The 19,792-nt window shown below is 38.6% G+C and overlaps 1 protein-coding gene across 1 annotated transcript in view; it reads right to left on the bottom strand.

The window, feature by feature from the left end:
* Window positions 1-1,549: 1,549 nt before the first annotated feature.
* Window positions 1,550-19,792, bottom strand: part of LOC145766942 (transient receptor potential cation channel subfamily M member-like 2) — a 32,604-nt gene continuing 14,361 nt past the window's right edge. Inside the window, exons 12-31 of the mRNA XM_082578656.1 lie at window positions 19,444-19,519; window positions 18,674-18,832; window positions 18,264-18,431; window positions 17,754-17,925; window positions 17,461-17,508; window positions 14,277-14,410; window positions 13,568-13,684; window positions 12,276-12,370; window positions 11,915-12,041; window positions 11,381-11,564; window positions 10,562-10,715; window positions 9,883-10,061; window positions 9,493-9,625; window positions 8,646-8,824; window positions 8,393-8,475; window positions 7,711-7,913; window positions 7,029-7,221; window positions 6,397-6,540; window positions 3,648-3,761; window positions 1,550-2,792 (exon numbers count right to left, since the gene is read on the bottom strand). Of these exons, the coding sequence (XP_082434782.1) occupies window positions 2,661-2,792; window positions 3,648-3,761; window positions 6,397-6,540; window positions 7,029-7,221; window positions 7,711-7,913; window positions 8,393-8,475; window positions 8,646-8,824; window positions 9,493-9,625; window positions 9,883-10,061; window positions 10,562-10,715; window positions 11,381-11,564; window positions 11,915-12,041; window positions 12,276-12,370; window positions 13,568-13,684; window positions 14,277-14,410; window positions 17,461-17,508; window positions 17,754-17,925; window positions 18,264-18,431; window positions 18,674-18,832; window positions 19,444-19,519 (2,794 nt within the window). The 3' untranslated portion in view covers window positions 1,550-2,660. The remainder of the gene's footprint in view (window positions 2,793-3,647; window positions 3,762-6,396; window positions 6,541-7,028; window positions 7,222-7,710; window positions 7,914-8,392; window positions 8,476-8,645; window positions 8,825-9,492; window positions 9,626-9,882; window positions 10,062-10,561; window positions 10,716-11,380; window positions 11,565-11,914; window positions 12,042-12,275; window positions 12,371-13,567; window positions 13,685-14,276; window positions 14,411-17,460; window positions 17,509-17,753; window positions 17,926-18,263; window positions 18,432-18,673; window positions 18,833-19,443; window positions 19,520-19,792) is intronic.

Below are 19,792 nucleotides of genomic sequence, written 5' to 3'. Positions count from 1 at the left end.
AATATAGTTATTACTCTCTAAAACCTCTACAGCCTGTTTCACCCGAAAAGGGGGATCACCAGAAGGTCCTTATTCAAATAGATTCTATTTGGTGCCCGATTTTCACTCCACTAAGGGCAGCTGGTCTGTCAATACTGGACGGCTCTACCATCAAGTGGCTGCTCGAGAAATGCCCGGACATCTGACCCCGATGAATGGTTTGGGTGAGTGTTTTGCAAAGAAAAATTGGATACACTTCACCAGTGAACAATATTGATCGTCATGTTCTCTCCAGACTTGTTTCATTTAGAATAAATACTACATCGGAGATTATTAATGACCAACCGACGGTTAAGCTTGCAAAGACGGCTGAAAGTTGCTGTTTTTACCATAAATTGTGGCCACTACACCAGGCCCGGATTTAGGGGGGGGCAGAGGGGGCAGTTGCCCCGGGCCCCCCGATTTTTGAAGGGCCCCCCTATGTGCAAAAAATGTGATTTTGTGTTATTTTTTCCTTTTGGCCTTTAAAGTTTCTGAAAAATGCTGTGCAGTACTGGACTGATGCTACTGTAGACGTAGAGATGGGTTTTCGCGCCGTAGGAGCAAAAAAATTTTTTGCACGGGGGCCCCCCGATCTAAAAGTGCCCCGGGCCCCCCATCAGCTAAATCCGGCCCTGCACTACACCAGATCCAACAGCAGCTTTTCTAACGCATGCAAGTTTATTGATCAATCGCATAGTTTTATTTTACCGAAACAATTGAATAGAAACCAACAACACATCAATCATATTTTCTTGAAAAGAATTTTAAATTTCACATTCGAATAAGTGCAAATTTATTTGACAAGGTTTTAAAAAAAAAAAAGCTAGGAACTTTGCAACTTAACTCGTTTTAACGAGACAAACGTTTTTGAAGTTATGCTACACAACGTAGCCTGCATCATTAAAATTTACAAATTGTTCAGTCTTAAACAATACAAAAGCGATGTAAGCCTACTTTTTTGTGACAAAATACCTATCATTGCAATATTTCTTGTTACTTTCCGCAGCAGTAGTTCTGTTCTTCAACTTCATAATTTAGTCTTGTCTACCCAGCGGTTTCCTCACTCACTTGCAAGAAGCTGTTCGAACGTCATACAGTATATGATGCACTGATACAAACGTTGCCATAATTCTTTGTATAAACGTCATATCAACGTATCTTGTTTGGTTTAGCTAAGAAGATGGCAAAGAACGTCACGAGGATGGAAAATCAAGAATATAGAGTCATATGAACTTTGATCGGCATCTAAACACGAATTTCTTCAAAAAAGTATGCTTATGTACTATGTAGGTAATCACAACAAAGGATCACTGATCGAGTAATATCCTGCAAGAATCTCTCACCATGCAGTATATTCTTCACAGTGGTGGATCTTGGGGGGGGGGGGGGAGGGGGCAATTCAAGCGATCGCCTACCCCAAAACACAGAAAAGTAACTTCAACCCATGGTGTATTTGCAAAGTCGAATTACTTCCACATTATTGTGTTTTTTTGAAATGCCTTCCCCCTTAATTTCTAGATCCTGCAAGAACCTCCCACTGTGCTGTATTCTCTTCACGTAAATATTTACGGAGGTCTGCAAATTGGCAAAACGAGTATAGAAAGATCATATCAACAACCAATCAGAACAGTAAGCACTGCAAGCTTGAATACTGGCTCTGAATAATTTGAACTAGTTTCAGGCTTCCAGTGCTCTTAATTAACAAAGATATTACTACTAAAGTACAAAATCATGAAATATTAAAAACAATAAACGTGTAGAGAAATTACATCATATGAACGTTAGTAACTTGATATGTGATTAGTTGAACGAGATGAGCAATACTGCATATAAAATTCAATGAATGATTAATTGATTATATGTAACACGTATATGAACGGTCAGACGTAAATATCATAAAATGACAAGTAAGTTTATCAATTAACACACATACACCTACCTACTGGATAAGTCACATTGGCAAAGGTGAAGGTCTACAGATACACTTATTCTTGCTAACAAAAACGTGCATAAACTACATCCCACAATTAAGAATAACATTATTTTATAAGATTGACGTCTAAGGTAAAAGCAACGCTAAAAGTAGAAAAGCTGCAACAAAATTAAAGTTCTAATTACAAAGATTTGAATTTTAGTCACTATAAACTGCCGACGTAATGGCAAACTTATTGCAAAGAATCATTTCATAAATTCAATGAACGCACACATAGAGTCGCAAAATGAAGAAATTACTGTGCACTGACACAACTGACTCAACAACTTTGGCTAGTTCCACAAAAACGTATTCATAACATCGGCACCGTATTCCCAAATCTTAAAACATGGCTAATGCCACAATGCTATATGGATGCGCGATGCACCAAGATAGTGAGTAATATTATACACATAACGTTTGTTTTTCACTTTCTACATTGTCATGTTTCACTTTGAAAGTAAACAAGTTGCGAAACAACTTCTTATTGCATGACGTCAAATATCGTTACTTGTGACGCAAATATGGGACGAGAAATAACCAGGTACGAAATTTCGTCTAAATAAAGTGCAGATTAAACAACAAAGAACTTGTGCATACGTTATAATTAATGGTAGGCCTACCACTACGGTTCCGCCAATGGTTGCATTATAATGATGCAATTTTCTCATGATACTTGCGGCTTGAAGTAAGCCTCATGCAGAGAAGCAACTGTTTCAATGTAGTTTTTATGATCCGCAAAAAGAACCAAAGAATCGTCGACTGTGACCCAAGTGGCTCCAACGGTTTCTTCTCCAGGCTGCAAGAAATGCAGCGCATTTGTAAAAAAAAATTGCATCAAAAACATGATTTATCATGACTGATTCAGCAAATGTATCATGCAGTAGCATTTAGTCGGCTGAGTTTAAAGATAGATTACAAGTTTCGCTTTTCTGCGGCCTACTATTTCCGGATAAAAAGCTTTCTGAGCTGTTTAAACTGCACGGACGCACTCGAACTACTTACAAAACACTCTTTCCGAATTTTCATAGAGGAACGCCTGAGATGCTTCAATTTAATCAAAAAACAAATAAACCCAATCTGAAAACGTTTCTAGCAAATATCACTTTAAAAGGAAAATTTTTATCAAAGTTTCATGGAGCTAATCTCCGAAACACACTATTTTTCTTGCAATTGAAGACCTGAACTATAAGCCACATTTTGTGAAAATTGACTTATCGCCAAAAATATGTTGTATGATAGTCAATGCATGTCCCTGGGCAAAATTTGATTTGAAAAACGGCTTAATTTCGCTAGAACACACGCTGGTATTTGCATAGAAATAAAAGATTAGACGTTGAAAAATCAATTCAGGTCTTCCATTGCTTTACGCAGTTCGTCGTGAAATTACAAACAAACCTTTTTGCAGTTTAAAGGCAAAAAAAAAATTTTTTTCTGCAGTAAAAGCTCTTACAAACTTACTAAAAAGCAATTCGCCGCCTCCAAAGAAGTGAAACTATTTCAGGTGTTTACAATAAAAAGGAAGTTTTTTTGAACATCTCCAACAGCTATGAATGGTTGCAACAAATTGAGTCAGAATACGATAATCAAACACCGATAACATTTGTGATAACTGAATGCTTGTGACAAAGTAACAGACTGTGATAGCACTTACACTGAGCTTGTACTGCTGAAACACAGTTCCGTTTTTATCGTGAAAGTTGCACGCGACTGTCTCGATCCATGCGCAATCGGTGTTTCGGTGATCATCACAGTAGCCTTGAAAGATCTGGAAATATACATTGATCCACTTATGCACACAGTTGGTACCTTTTAAGCAAAGTATTACATCTGGTATGCACTACAAGTAGAGAGGGGAGGGGGGGGTTAAGCGGCCCTTTTTCAAATCTAACTTTTGCCCTGGTTTTAGAATACAACAGGATATTTTAAAACCTCTGGTAAAAAAAATTAAAAGTTTTGTCCAAAAGTTACTTTTCGAGTTTGTTTGCCTAATTTGGTTTGTGGCATTTAAAGCTGAAATATTATTTGCTGCTGTACTAAAACACACTATATATGTTGCAAGACTAGTGTTGGGCGATATATCGAATTTTCGATACGATACGATATCTTTTCAATATCGATATTTATTTCAATATCGTTCGATATTTGAACTATTACAGCCCTAACTCGTAACTGCAAACCCCTACAAAAACGTTGCCCAGGCCAAACGGTAAAAGTTGAAATTGCCTCGACGATTGCTGTGAACGTTTATTACGAAAAAATTCTACCAAAACATGTAAAACGAGAAGCGAAAAATATACTAGAGTAGTCTATCCCGACCGCACTGTTTGATTTGTTGTGATGTAATAATACCAAAAGTAGCGATAAAGCGAATAACGCGATACGCACGCTGTTACGGTGATTCACGTTGAATAACTCACGGAGAGGAAAAGTAAGTTAATTTTGGGTTGATTCAACGTTCGAGTCAGCACAAATCGATTTAATTTTCCCGGCGGGTTATATTGCGTAACAACAATGCCCAATAAGAAATTTACGTTTGTTTTACATTAATTCGACATCTAGCGACGTTGAATATCATAAAATAACGTTAATTGCTCAACCAAGTACTGGTAACAAATTAATAGCTCCCTGCGAGAAGATTGCCTCGATTTGCGTGTGCACTAACATAATTTCGGCACAATTGGGATACTGCAGGCAACACAAAGTCTGTTTGATGAAGAACTAGCTGTCAGAATCGGATTCATCAGATGCTGTATCGAAGGATGAGGTTGTCGTGTCATCACTGGAATCGGACACATCAAGATGCTCATCGCTTGGCTGTAAATCTATATTGTCTTCGCCGTTCGCAATGAAGCGTCTACGACACGTTTTGCGGCTTTCGTGCTTTGATACCCATCCACACGCCTCTTTCGCAGAGCTCCATCAGGGTGTTGACTAAGGAGCAAATCTATGGCTGTGGCATAACGACTGGGAGGAATGTCTAACCCTAACCTTACAAGCGCTGGTTTGGCCCCGACATTTTTATTGCCGACCCTAATGCGCCATTCATGCATCTGCGTGGGCAATTGCCGGCACTAATTTCGAACACTGAGAAACTCTTTTCTTAATTAGAACAAAAATATCGAAAAGTATCGAAATATCGAGCATTTTTTTCAAATATCGTATCGTTTTGTTTTTTTCAATATCGCCCAACACTATGCAAGACAACCACAAACATTTTTCTAGTTTTGGTTTCATCGCAAAACACAGAAAAATGGTCATTTCGATTAATGCGCATGACTACGCGCATGCGCAAAAGCGTGAAAATTAATGCAAACAGTTTGTATGAAGCTGGTTGTATTTGAGCGCCGTAAATTGATAAAAACACCATCTTATATGCGTTTAAGTCTAAACTCGAAATACTTGCAACCAAATCAGAAAATTGACGGCTTTCCAAATAGGACTAAACCTAAAATGTGGTTTCTGCTACAGTTAGTATTTTTTATTGACAACACTCTTTCTTGATTCTTGTGCATCATCACACACAAGTTTTGTGCAACCCAAAAACAGCATCACCACACACTCTTTTAGGCCTAACTGAAACGCGTTTTTGCACGAAGATAGGTAACTTCTTGTATGTCTTGTTCCCTTTTTTCAGGTCATGTCATTACTGACAAAGAATCTCTTCTGGACAAACATTCAAAATGTAAAACCGTGCATTGTATTTGTTGGGTTTCGTTGTTACCAAGCAGCTTTCACGCACGATTAAAGTTCTTCATTGTTTTACTACATTTTATTGTTCATTACCCACACCCGGCTTAAGCTAGTTGATAAACACCACGCTCATCTCTACCCAGGGTGTAAAAATTGGGTGGGCATAGTTGCTGAAAGGCGGCCGAGAGAAAGGAACTGGCCACTCTACTGTCGCTAGTGCCGAAGGCCTTGTGAGATAAAAACATTATCTTCTCATTCTTCAAACAAAAGATGATATTCGCGGGACATATTTTGAGAGGATGGGAGGACGAGCAAATATCAATTGGTTGTTGAAGGTTGGTGGAAGGGTACAGGGAAAGAAGGAAACGAATTGCGGGAGATGTAAAACAGTGGGATGAGTTGCCAAGCATCGAAGAAGCAAGAAGGATAGAGGAAAAAGCTGACGGATGGAGGCAAATGACAGCCAACCTCCGGCTTGGAGACGGCACGTAACAATTATGAAACTTCTTTAGTACACGAATATATAGCTAGGAAATTATTTCCTTGCACTCAATTGCAATGATTAAAGCATGGCGGTCGCCACGCAGGTTCATGACCAAAATGAAACTTGATGTAATTTCAACGCCTTTTAAAACCATACCAAGACACGCACAATGTTATGTGGCGACTATGCAGTCACATACGAGCATAATTAGCACATACGGAAATACCTCCACACTGCTGGTACGAAAGAACTCTTCCACTTTTCGAGAAGTCGAGTCTTTATCCTCAGTATCAGGGCCATCAACTTCAACTTCTTCCAAAAACTCTCGCTTCAAAGTCTCACTGACATTCTCTCCTGCGTTCACCATACCCTGCCATGTAAAGAAATTGTGCAGAAATCTTCTCTGTGCTTACTTTTAAGGAAACAACAAAGTCAGCGATCGACAATATTCTGAAAATTATTTCAAGAACGATAAAGCTGAATATGACATTTGTTTGTTTTTGTTTTTTATTATCTTTATCCTGCATTGCGGGAAAGCGGACTTGAGCGCTATGCATCGGTGTACGCCTTCCGACATACACCTGACCCACGCTGCAGCCGACTGCAATGTCTGTTTCCGGTTGTCTATACTCTACTTATGACTGAAATTTGGTACTACCCATTACTCGAAATCGATCACTGAGTAGAGGCAATTATCGTAAAGTTTCTTGCCCAGAGAAACAACAGCAAGTGTGGGTGGCTGGAGTCGACCATGCAGGCTCTCGACTGCGAGCCCAACGCGTTAACCACTCGGTCACTGCTGCCGACATTCATGTAAACTTTAGAAGAAAAAAAACTATGCCATACATAGTTACATACCCCAGGAATGGCCCATTCTTTGGTATCTTTTCTTTGAATAGCAATAAACTCAAGTACAGGTTTGCCATCCCTTTCCTCTATCTCTTCATTTTCATTTCTCTTCCAGCGAGTGACTATTGGATCAGCGGCGTGGTTCGGTCCGTAACGACCTAACAAGCCACGTCCAGTCAGACCAGTTCTGCCACCGGGGTTTCTGCAAAACAGTAAATTTATTTGTGCAAAAAGATGTGCGCAAACACTAAAATTATGGTATAGGATTCTTAGGCAACAAAACTTGCAGTCTAAAAGGTACAATAAATCAATCCGTATGCACATGATGCTGAACCACTATTATGTAACATTAAGCTTAACAATTCACAATTTCCACGCACATTCGGTTGACCAAGTTCACTTGAGGCATAATCTCCATTCAACAGAATCGTGCAGACTATTTGAAAAGAAACTGGCAGAATGAATGATATTTTCGTCTACGAATCAGCATTGGCAAGAAACTGTTCGAAGCCTCTCATTTTTTAGTCAATCACAGAAAGAAAAATAAACGATGACGTTTGAGAATAACAATAAACAATAAGACGTTATATTGTGTTGTTAGCAAGTTACAAAAATACAAAGCTTTTTGGCACTTTTGTTTAAGAAGCTCTATAATTAAAATAGGTTTGTATCTCTCAGCAAAGTATGCTACCGGGGAAGGCCATCAACGACGTCATATATGCCAGTGCGACTTCTCCGATCGATATTTTTCTTTGTATCAAACTTATTGAAAGGCAGATTCCTCAGAGCTTGCGCACGGCCATCATTGAGATCGTCATCAGCGTACGGCGGCCTCGGTTTTTCGAGCAGCTTAGGAGAGGTATGATTAGGTGGATCGTAGTCCGGGAGTGGTATCTATAAAAAGCGAAAAAAATCGATGATTTTCTGGATTTCTCGAAACGACACTACTGGGGCAAGTCGTGTACACTTTTAAATGTTTGAAATCAATTGCAAGAGTTATTTTGCAGGGATTGAAAATTTATTTAAACAAACTATAAAAAACGTGTTTAAAAAAAAACATTTCAGAAACTTTAGAGATGACTTGAACACAAATAAGGAATTACACTTTAGCTTACAGCCAGCTTTTATACATAAATTATATCTTTATAATTTGTAAGAACATCAAAAGCTGACAAAAGTGAAAACTTTTGCAAAAAGAGTTAGCTACTATGATAAAATACTAATGCCAGTTATGAAGCATACAGTATTTGTCCAAGAAACTCCATAGGTTGTTTAAAAACGCGACTAGCCTTGAAGATTAAACTAAATCGAGTGTGTGCATTGTGAAAGTTGTTTTAATGTGGAAATATTTTAAAATAAAATTTCAAACTAACATTCCATGAAACCATTTGATCAGTTAAAGGAGATCTCTCCACGTCACTTTTGGGGTACGGAGTCATCCTAGCTCTCCGGTGCACTGAAAAAGTGATGTTGAATAATATTGAAATTCAAAAAACAAAAAAAAACAAAAAACGAATAGACAGAAGAATTGTCCAAGAAACGCTGGAAAGACAAGCTTATCCATAATCTTCGTTGCATAAAGTTAAACGGCTGAGTCTGTTTTGTATTTTAACCGTTCAAACTTACCGGGCTTCATTAAATGTTTTGGCAGGTAATCGTTGTCTCTAAGTGCAGATATAATCCATCCTAAAGACTCATCCATTGTGCTTAACCTAGCTTGAAGGGCTTTGATGCGTTTGGTGGCTTTCTTTTGTCGTTTCATGTTCAGTCTAACTGTGTCCACTGTGGTTGACAATGCATCGATTCTGTTGTAAAACAGAAATTTCTGTTTAGAAACCGAAATGCGAAAAGCAACTTATAGTTGTTCTTCTTTGCACACAATTAAAACGTATTTATAGCCCAGTGTCGAAACCAAACGTGCCTGGTGACATCGAAACGTCGTAAAAATGGCAAATTTTGCAACTGGACTGACGCTTGCGAAAAGTTTCTCTCTTTAGCACATCAGTCGCTTTTTCACATTGACTCAACGTCTGCAAAATTTGAAAGAAATTGCTGGCTGGGCAGTTCAACAAATGTGGTCTACAGTTCGTTTTTCGGGGATGCAGAGACAAGCTGCTGTGTTACATAATAGATTAATATAGATTAAATTACATAATAGTATTATGTCAAATCAGTGATGTCCAGTCTGTAGCTCTTGGTTCGCCGATTGAGCACTCGGATAGCAGACACCTTGCCGTTGCATTGCGCATAGCTCTGGCAGTTTGAGCACTCTGGCAAGGTGGGTGAAAGTAATCCAAATGTGGTCCCTTGCGTACTACAAGTGGAAAAATCACCACACTGAAGTATTTACATAGTAATAAGGCGTTAGTCTAGTGTACGTTTACTGCACTGATAAAACCTTAAGGTCGAAACAGTGACGTCCAGGCTGCTATATAACAAACATATAACTCATTACATTAGATCAAATAAGAACCTTTCTGAAACATTCTTCACTTTCGAATCAATTGTTTCTCTTTCATTTGAGCGAAACTGGGTCAAGTAGGCATCAGCATTTTCGCTCTCCCATGCGACCAAGCGCTCCAATTCGGTACCAGCGAACTCGTGGTCTAAATATATACGCACAAACTGTCAGAGCATATTTTCTATGCAGCCTGTGGAGTGTAAAGTACACAGCTGCACATGGAAGACAAAATTGAACAAACTCACAAAAAAACAACTCATTGAACAAAAACTACCAGGATTTTCTCCTTCAAGAAATACGCATCAGATCACATGACCACATACCAGTTGATATATTCAGCATTAAATCACAATTATTTACTTTTTCATGACCGAAACGACAACGTTGTAGATAAAGTTTTACCAAACGCAGTATTTCCGCGTGTTCCTGTATCGAATATCCATTCAATGACTTTGGGCGCGTAATGAATCACACTTAATGGAACCACGAAAAAAGATCTGTTGTAGTACTCTTGGACTAGAGCATGCCTTTGATATTTCCAGATTTTGTCTGTTTTGCTTACCAAGTCGTCGAAAGTGTAGCTGTGAATGTTAAATCGCTCAGCACTGAGAAGTTTCAGTGAGAAAAAGGTTGTTCAATGTTCATAGTTCGAAGCTGTAGTTTTTCGTCATACAAACCGTCATGGTTGAACAAAACCTTCAGCTTCGAGCTATGAGGAACCTTCTGCTCGCTATTTTCAAGTTCTGTACCACAAATCAACTCTATAAATGTCAATGTTTTGAACCACATTAAAAAAAAACTTTTTTCGACCAAAGTTACATAAATATTTATGAAGATAAAAACTTTTTTTCGACCAAAATTGACCTGACTGCAAAAAGCAGCATGTGCTACATCTCACACAATGTTTGTTGAGACAAATATGTAAGTTAGTCAAGCAGGTGATTAAATTAAAGCAAGATTTAAATCCATTCCTTATTGCTAGATGGTCTTCAAGCAAGCATCGTCTTCTTACACAAGATTTACCATCTTTCTTCGAAAATCCTAATTACGGATGCATACAACAAGCTATGCTACAACGTACCTGAACATGGCAATGAGCAGATTCAGCAATAGAATATTGGCAAGCAGAAGATAGACTGCTGACATGATTGGCACAATGACGTTTTGTGAAGGACACGGTCGTTGTCCTTGAGCAATCAGTGCAGTGTCGTTTGTGCATGTAAATTCGTCGTCAGCTTTGAAATACAATGACACACAGTGAGTCGCGGCACATGAATATCGGGTAGTGAAATAGGATATCGCGTAAAAAAATAAAACTTTTCGAGTAGATACTACAAAAATAACAAGCTCAATAAAACCCGTTCGATGCGACCACTCGCTATATTGTGTATACGATTATTAATCGCTTTAAAGCCGCGTGCATGGCGGAGTGGTGAGAGCCCTGGTGCGACTCTCCAAGAGGCGCCTATTCGACACCGCTCAGCAGCACACGGCTGTGTGTTTGGGAAAATACTATGTGGCACGCCCAAAGATGGACATGAAGATTGGCTTCCTTGCTTTCCTGTCCATTTCATCTAAATATTCAACCACCGGGTGTACAACACCTGGATACGACTTTGGTACGATCCAAAATTTGGCTATATAAACCTCTGCATGACGTGGTATGAACGATTTAGGTACCGTGGCCACGTGTAGTCTCAGTTGTGTCACGCAGCAGTTGACTATGGTGAGCAAACTTATAACCTTGGGGAAAAAAGCTTTTACTTCTCTTCTTTAGAGGGCAGACACGCAAAAGTAACATGCACAATCTTCTGGTACTTGAAAGATAAGAAATCATCCTTGCTTAATGCAAATCAATTCCAAAAAATTGCACATACAGTTAAGAGCAGAAATCACTTACTTGGATTGTATATAATTTCAGGAAGAAATAATTCGCCGTAGATGTTCCAGTATGGTTTGCTTAGAATCCCCTCAAATACACGACCAACATCCGTTTCATTCGGATACAAAAGTGCCTGGCTAGCGACGCCATAAGCAATAAGGAAGACGAGCAGGATGAAGATAAAAAAGAACAAATCCTCCAACTGGAAACAGAGTGAAAGAGTTACGCAACAAACTGCAAGCAAAAGCCCACAGTTGAACTTGATTATAGTTCAAGTAATCATCCCATCAAATCTAAACAATGTTCACACAAGGCACAAATGCACAAAACTAACTTGAGCATGGTATAAATTAGGGGTCTCAAATTCAAATTGTTCTGAGAACCAAATGAATACCGCATGCGGCCTACATGTTTGAGACCCTTGGTCTAAATCATGTTCTAATTTAATAAAAAATACAAACTTGTGACGCAAATTTCCTAACTCCCTGACAAAATGGAAACAACTGAGCAACAACAATAAACTACAATTTAACTTTACAACACAATATTTACCATTCTTCCAACCATGAGAAGTTTCGGGCCCAGTTTTTTGTGAATCGAAAACACGCTGAGAATTCGCAAGCAAAATACAATGAAAGCAAGAGACAGCAACACCCTCGCAGCATCCACATATTTGAATCTAAAATATGAATGAGTCTGTTGTACAGTTGTCTTGTTGTTTGTAATGAGTCTTGTTGTACACTATAACATGGTTTCAAACATAAAACTTATGGATTTATAAATGGGACAAAGCTTCTAGTGATCTCAATACGAGATATAGGGGATGGTGGAAGTAAAAGCAATGTGATTTTACCGTATTGTGATGACAATGCTGTGCTATTGATATACTAACACACCACCAAATTTTACTTACCGAAGTCCAAAGCCAATGTAATACAAAATGAAACTAATCACATCAAGTTTGTTGCCAAACTGAGCTATCCAATGTCCTGGGGTGACTTCATACACCTTAGAAGTAAAATAAATTATTATTAAACAAACACAACGACCAAGTAAGCATTCATGTTTCAGGGACTTTAGTCAATAATAGAACTAAGCGTCTTTGGCAAAACAGTTGAACATGCTTGAAGGTGTACATAAAGATTGGCTTTCTTCAGAGGTGAGCAGTAGCGCGCTACTCGCGGCGTTACTTTTTTTGGTAGATGTAGCGGTGGCGCGCTACATTTTTGTTGGAGTAGCGGCGCTACTTTTTTCCAATGTAGTGGGTAGCACGCTACATTTCTTTCAGTCGCATTCATGTTACCCGCTACTTTCCAATTTAAAGTGAAAAAAGACTCGTTATTGAAGGTTTTAAATGGAAAGAATGAGTGAAAAAATTAAGCCAGATATAATTTGAGTATTGCGAGAAACATCAAGCCACGTTGGTACCGACAAGAATGACACCAACACCGGTCATGACTCCGAGAATGAAGTTTTTGGTGGGTTGGTGCCAGGATTGCATGAAACGTTGGTATGGAAAGAAAAGTCAATTGTAGAGGCCTTTTTTCAGACAAAAGCAAGTCCTAGAGCTTTTCCAGTGCCGATTTAAAACGTCTCTTCATTAAATACAACACCCCCATTCCTTCCAGTGCTGCGGTGGAGAGACTTTTCTCCGTTGAAAAAGACGTGTTCAAGCCAAAGCGGGCAGGATTCAGCAACTCGCATTTTGAAATGCTCGTGTTTTTGAAAGATATGTACCAATAAAGTTTACCTGGAACGGTTTTTTATTTCTACAACGGCGTTAAAATGGCTGTGTAAACAAATGGTATGATTCGTTTTCAAGGTCAATTTGACGTCACAATAAAGTGCTTTCTGTGTCAGTTTTAAGACAAAAGTAGCGGTAGCGCGCTACGTTAGCCCGAGTAGCGCGCTACCTTTATCAATTGGTAGCGGGTAGAGCACGCTAATTTATCCTAAACAGCGGAAGCGGGTAGCGCGCTACCTTTAAAGTAGCGGATGCCCATTTTTGGCTTTCTTGCTTTCCCTTTTATTTAAATCCAACTCTAAACACCGCACGTAAGCCTGGATACGACAAAAAACGGCAACGCACTTAAAAAATATATAAAAAAAAAACGGTGATTGAGATCGATCATCCTATGCCATTCATTTAGCTACACACTTGATGGCAAACTTAAGCCAAATCAGTGCTTTCGTAGTAACAATTACCTGACGCAATTCGTCGAGCGCTAGAGCACTGACCCAAGCCAAGAGAACCCATTCAAAGGTCGAGATGGTTGGAAAAAGGTTGAATAAAAGAATGTACGCGAAGAGGGTTAAGAAGACCTGAAATAAAGAGGGGTTATCTCAAATGATTTTATTGTAACATAAATCAAAAGCCAGATATGTGCTAAATAGACTGCGCTGTGACGCATAAATTGGTAAAACATCTCAGACAACTTGGTCAACCAAAAAGCCAAGAAAACATGCTAGGCCAGAACGAACAAAGTGTCCGTAAAAAATGAGTTTTTTATTTATTTAATATCAGTTGATCATTGAAGGCTACAGATAGTGCACAACTGCACATGCCATGTGCTCAGTGTTAGAGATTGAGATTAACACGACCCAATAAAGATGCTGCAACAACGAAGTATCACTGAAGGTGCACCAAAACCTAAACTAACCATTTAAAAGGAATCGATAGCATGTAGGTGATAAACATAAATTTATTTCTGGTGCATTGATACATCGAACAAAGAAGAGTCACAATCTCACAAAAAGTAGCCTAAGACAAGACGATCAGAACGGGAATGGAAACTGAAACGGTTAAGAAGACAAACCAGATTGTCAGGCTGGGAAAGTTAATCATCCAAGTTCCATTTAACTCATTTTGCTTTATCGTAATAACAAAGTTTTTGAAATACAGCACAAACGATACCAGATGCGACAAGATGGTGAGATGGAACTTCACAATCGGAGCTTGGTAGAACGAGCTAATTTTTGTGATAGCATCTTTGCATCCAGGCTTGTTTGTGGAACTTCCACATGAATTAGATATAAGAAAATTTTGCTCTGAAATAATGATTAAAAAACACTAAAAATTCTAACAGGTATGTAGTTTTTGAGGGAGCAAGTCTTTTAGGCGCTGGTCTAATAGGCGCGCACACTGTGGCGTCTGGATATTTAGGTGCGGAGCACTGCGGCGCCCGGTCATTTAGGTGCTATTCCTAGTAAAATATGTAGATTGTATCAGCATGGCAGCTTGCCAGAAAATTATATCATGGCTTCAGTGAGTGAAGCTGCTTAAACCGGCAATGCTTTTCATACAAAATGTTTCTCGATCAAAAAGACTGTAGGCTAAATTAGGTAAACTTTTTGTTTAAAATTTTCCAAATTTTTTCCATAATCACTCTGCTGTACCTCCTAAAGCATTGCGCGCAGAAACGAAGTAAAATTTTTCTTATGTGCAGGATTGTTTTGGCATTCGATTAAACTACATATATTTTCAAATTATTTTATCATGCTTGGGTAGTAAAGATTATAATGAAGTACACTTTTCTGCCAATTTTTAATTTTTTTTAGAAATTAGAAAAAACACCGTATGGAAAGTTGCTAGTTGTACATTGAATGTTTTAAATTTTATTGCAAAGCTTTGCATCTTCGGATAGCTGAAGATGTATGCTTTCATTTGATGTCAAGATTGTGCGTCTACGTCGATCACATGAGATGTTTTTACGGCGTAAATACAACAGATTTGTGTGAAAAATGTCTGGTTATTTAGATTAAACGTCTTGACCTCGGTGGTTGCGAAACAGTTAAGTCAAACAATAACGACACTAAACATCAGTAAAAAAAATCATACCTTAGCCTATATTGAAGGGGGTGGTTAAAATTTTAGTGTGCAGTGCCTGACTTTGCAAGTAGCCTAGGCTACAGCAAAGAACCCACAGCAAGCTCTTTTGTTTGAGAAGGTAGGCTACACGAGGTGGAAGGATGAAGATTTTTATTAAACAATTAATAAATATGGAAAATGCGCAATCAAACCCTGCAATGTATACATGAAGCCATCAGCAGCAATTTTTTCACGATTACGTGAAGTTGAAATAGTCGAAGCTGCCATATCAATCTTTGCTTTATGATGTGGCAAACTTTCCAAACTTTTCGGTGCAAATGAAGTGCTCAGATCCAACATCGGCTTATATGCAGGGCAATTAAACCAGTAGACCACCTGATCTCCACAGGACACGTACTCCTGGAGTAGAAGTTGCCGGTTTAAAAGCGCAGCTTTGTGCAATCTGTTACCTTTAATAATTACTTCTACTTGAGACGGGTAGATCGTGTGGAGTTGAGGTGCGTGAAAACGCTCTACTACTCTTGATATTAGCACATTTCTACAGGACATAATCATTTGCAATGCATCCTGAACACAAGTTGCAGCCAGATGGAACTTTACTTAATCTGTTATCTTTCGCAATTACTTCTGTTCGGGATGGATTGGCCATGTGACGAGAACGCGTAAGACGCTCTACTACTGTTCACATGAATACATTTCTACAGGGCATATAGGCTACACCTTGGCTACAAGTTGCAAGCATAATGGTGAGACTTCGCTTGTTATTAAGCCTAGTCAGGGTTTTGACGGAAAACTAAGTTACTCTTCACTCAAGCCTACCGCCCGCTTGAATACAGGCTACGGTACATTTTTTTACTGATGTTTAGTGTAGTTATTATTTGACCTAACTAAAAGTGAACTCATACATGTTCAGAAACTTGAATAATTTATTGATAAAGCTTTCGCCGACGCAAACATGGACTAACAAGAAATAAATGCTGAACACGCGCATTAAAAAAACAACATATTTTTCTGTTCAATATAACATTTTATGTGAAAATCATTGCCGGTTTAAGCAGCTTCACTCACGGAAGCCATAACATATTTTTCTGTTCAATATAGCATTTTGTGTGAAAATCATTGCCGGTTTAAGCAGCTTCACTCACTGAAGCCATGACATATTTTTTCTGTTCAATATAACAATTTGTGTGAAAATCATTTCCGGTTTAAGCAGCTTCACTCATATATTTTTTCTGTTGAATATAACATTTTGTGTGAAAAAGCATTGCCGGTTTAAGCAACTTCACTCACTGAAGCCATGACCAACAACGCAAACGCATTAACAAAACAATATATTTTCCCGTTCAATATAATATTTTGTGTGAAAACATTGCCCTACGCCCCTACCTGCTAAGCTGATACAATCTACATACTTTACTAGGAATAGCACCTAAATGACCGGGCGCCACAGTGCTCCGCACCTCAATATCCAGACGCCACAGTGTGCGCGCCTATTAGACCAGCGCCTAACTGTCAGCGCCTAAAAGACGTGGACCCGTTTTTGATGCACAATTGCACATCCATATTTAAATCGCCAATTTGTAGATTTGTAAAATTACAAATGCCTTATTTAGTAAAGAATATGGTGTTACCACAAAACCTCACTGCACAGCAACTCTTACTGTAGCACTTGAACTCTTATACGAGATTGCACTTTCATTACTTTAAATTCTTAAGTCAGACAATCAGGTTTGATACAATGGATAAAAAATCAGTTATAAAACCAGAAAGCTTGTTTAAAAACAAGATTTAATTATCTCAGGGTATATACTATTAAATCAGTTCAGCAGACCATAGCCCTAAGGGCCGTAGGCATTTCTCACCAGAGCAGCGTACTGTTCATACATGAGAGAAATCAAGGGTTATAGTCGAAGGGGCGCCACTTGGCAATCGACGGCGTGCCTTTAAGTCACTTGCCAAAGCCACATGCTCTTGAGCGGTGTCGAACAGGCGCCCTTTCGAACGTCGAACCATGGCTCTTACCACCCGGCCACATAGCCGGACATAATACTCTACACTACAGTCAAAATTTAGAAAACAAATTAAATTGATTGCCAACGGTATGGTTTGAATTATTGCGTCAAGATTGTTACTATTGTGTAACATTGCCAATCATTTCTTATATCTACAATTCATGATTTGATAAAACGCGAAAATTTGGTAAATCGAGTATGCCACAAGCTGAATTCCTGTTTTCAATGGCAACATAACTTCAACCAAAAAAGATTACCTGATGCGGTCGATCCATTCTCTAAGTCTGTCAGGCTGTCATCATTCTCTGCCAAAACATGGTGTACAATAACAACTCATATAGATCATCTGTTTACCCAGCCAGGAAAAGTTGTCGTTTCCACATCATATCAATGAAACAATGTCTAGCGACGTTGAAACGGTGTGAAAAAGACAATTTTTACTGGTTGGAAGGTCTCAATTTCATGGACAAGCAGTGGCATTAAAAAACATGAACAAAATATTCATTCATGCAACTCTCCAACGCAACCGAAGACAAATGGAAAGACTTACTGCTGGGTTTTTGTTGGCGGAAGTTGATTAAGAGTGGGATCAAAACCGGAATGAAAGCGCATATCAATATTGAAATGCTCAGTAGAATTCGACTCCGTTGCTCGTCGTTGTGTATCTCTCCAAACCAAATGTTGTCGAGAAACATTTGCACAGCTTGATGAGATACAAAATTCTGTAAAAGTACAAAAAATTAAGTTTTTTAAACATCGGTCCTTGATAAGTGATATGCTTGCCTTCCTATAAACTCTCCAAAAATTAAAGTGTCTTGCAACGCAAGGTTAATTACAAAAGGCAATTTCATGAAAATATCTACAACGTCCAACCAACAACTGATCCAGTTGCTAAGAATAACTTAGCTCTGGATGACGCGATAAAGCTTTCTTTTTCTTTTAGAGTCTAAAGTTTAGACGATGCCATTTCAAAACTGAAAAAATACACCAAGTTCGGTCTATTAATATAATTCTTCTAAGATCTTATTATAAAAGTTATTATTCTGCAGATGATACGTACAGTGTCGTGAGAATCAACAGCAACTCGAAGGCAAGTCAAGTCTCCCCAGTTGTCTAGACGTCGTTTCAGCAATTCCGTACTTTTCTCGGGGTCTTTTCGATAACAATCCGATAAGATGCCACACGAATGCTTTTGATAGATTTCAGCATGCTCGAGGAGTTCATCTTTCTACAATTCCCCAAAGATCAAAAAAGTTAAATTTTATCAGACGAGGATTTGAGATGATGTCTTGTACTAAAACCCGTAACAAATTATTCAGTATTCAACCAGTGCAATCCAATATAGCAAATGCACGATCTGAACTGCAACATTTTTAATCATTAATTCAAAGCAAGCACAAACGAGAATAGGATCATGGTGCTTGGTATTCTTAACTTCACATAAGAGTGTTGACTGAATGTTAACAGAACCTTTTCTTTGATATGTGTTCTTTTTGATAAACTGGTCAGCAATGCGTTTGCGATGATGGAAGCTGGTAATTCTTCTTCTCGCATAGCTTCCCACAAATGTCTTGCACACTCCTTTTTGTTTTGGAGAATGCACCATATGAAGAGATGTCTCAATGCTCCCTAAGGTATAAAATAATCCAATTCAATGTTTGATTTAAAAGCACAGCACAAGCTGGGACATGGCATGTCTACAAGACATGAGCAGGCATATCCTATCAGATAGTTTTCAAATAAAAAACACCCACAAATTATGTTCTTATAATTTCTCACCGTAGTAAGATAACAAGCAGAAAAGTAGAGAAAGTTTTCTATATTCGGTTCGAAACCGAATCTTTCAAAGGCGAGGATCACCATGCTTTGTTGTAGGTCTATGATCATTGAAGCAAAGTATAATCGCCAAGAGTTCTGACGAGCAGTTCCAGCTAACATGGTAATTAAGTGCTCTACATGGGATTTCATTTTATTGTGTATGCTCAGAAAGCGTGAATAGAATGAACAAAATGAGACAAACAAGATCTATCCAGCTACCTCAGTATATAACTAAACTATGCGACGAATTATCTTAAAAAGCGCTGAAGATCAAACAAATTCCTTGTTGGGTTACTTGTACATTCGTAGCTAAATAGCTAGATTCACACACTTGCTTGCCGCAATGAAAGCATTGATAGCTTTGTGAGTTACTTCTCCCATCCACAGAGATATGATATCGCCACTTTCACCTCAAAGCTTACCTGTGAAGTTACTCCTTCCTTAGAATTTTTGAATTCCTCGCACTTAAAAAGTGGGCCTAAGAGTTCTGTTAATGCTCTGCAGAAAAAAAGATGAAGTCAATGCATCAGCAAAGAAACTTACTTAGTGCACAACACTGCACATATAGGATGGCATGTTTAGAGGTGGCGTTAGAGGAGCTGTTCTGTTAATAGCCGAAGGAGTCAGCATGAGTTAATTAACCACATGATAACAGAACACTAAAACCATATTTTGATAACTTATAACATGTTTAATCATCATTAACTGAGACAGCATGCGAAATGTGGAGCATGCAGAGTGTCTAGGAAGAAAGTCACTGTACAGTACAAC

Source organism: Aplidium turbinatum, chromosome 1, assembly GCF_918807975.1.
Source record: "Aplidium turbinatum chromosome 1, kaAplTurb1.1, whole genome shotgun sequence".
Taxonomy (NCBI): Eukaryota; Metazoa; Chordata; class Ascidiacea; order Aplousobranchia; family Polyclinidae; genus Aplidium; species Aplidium turbinatum.
This window is presented reverse-complemented; position numbering and strand designations above follow the sequence as displayed.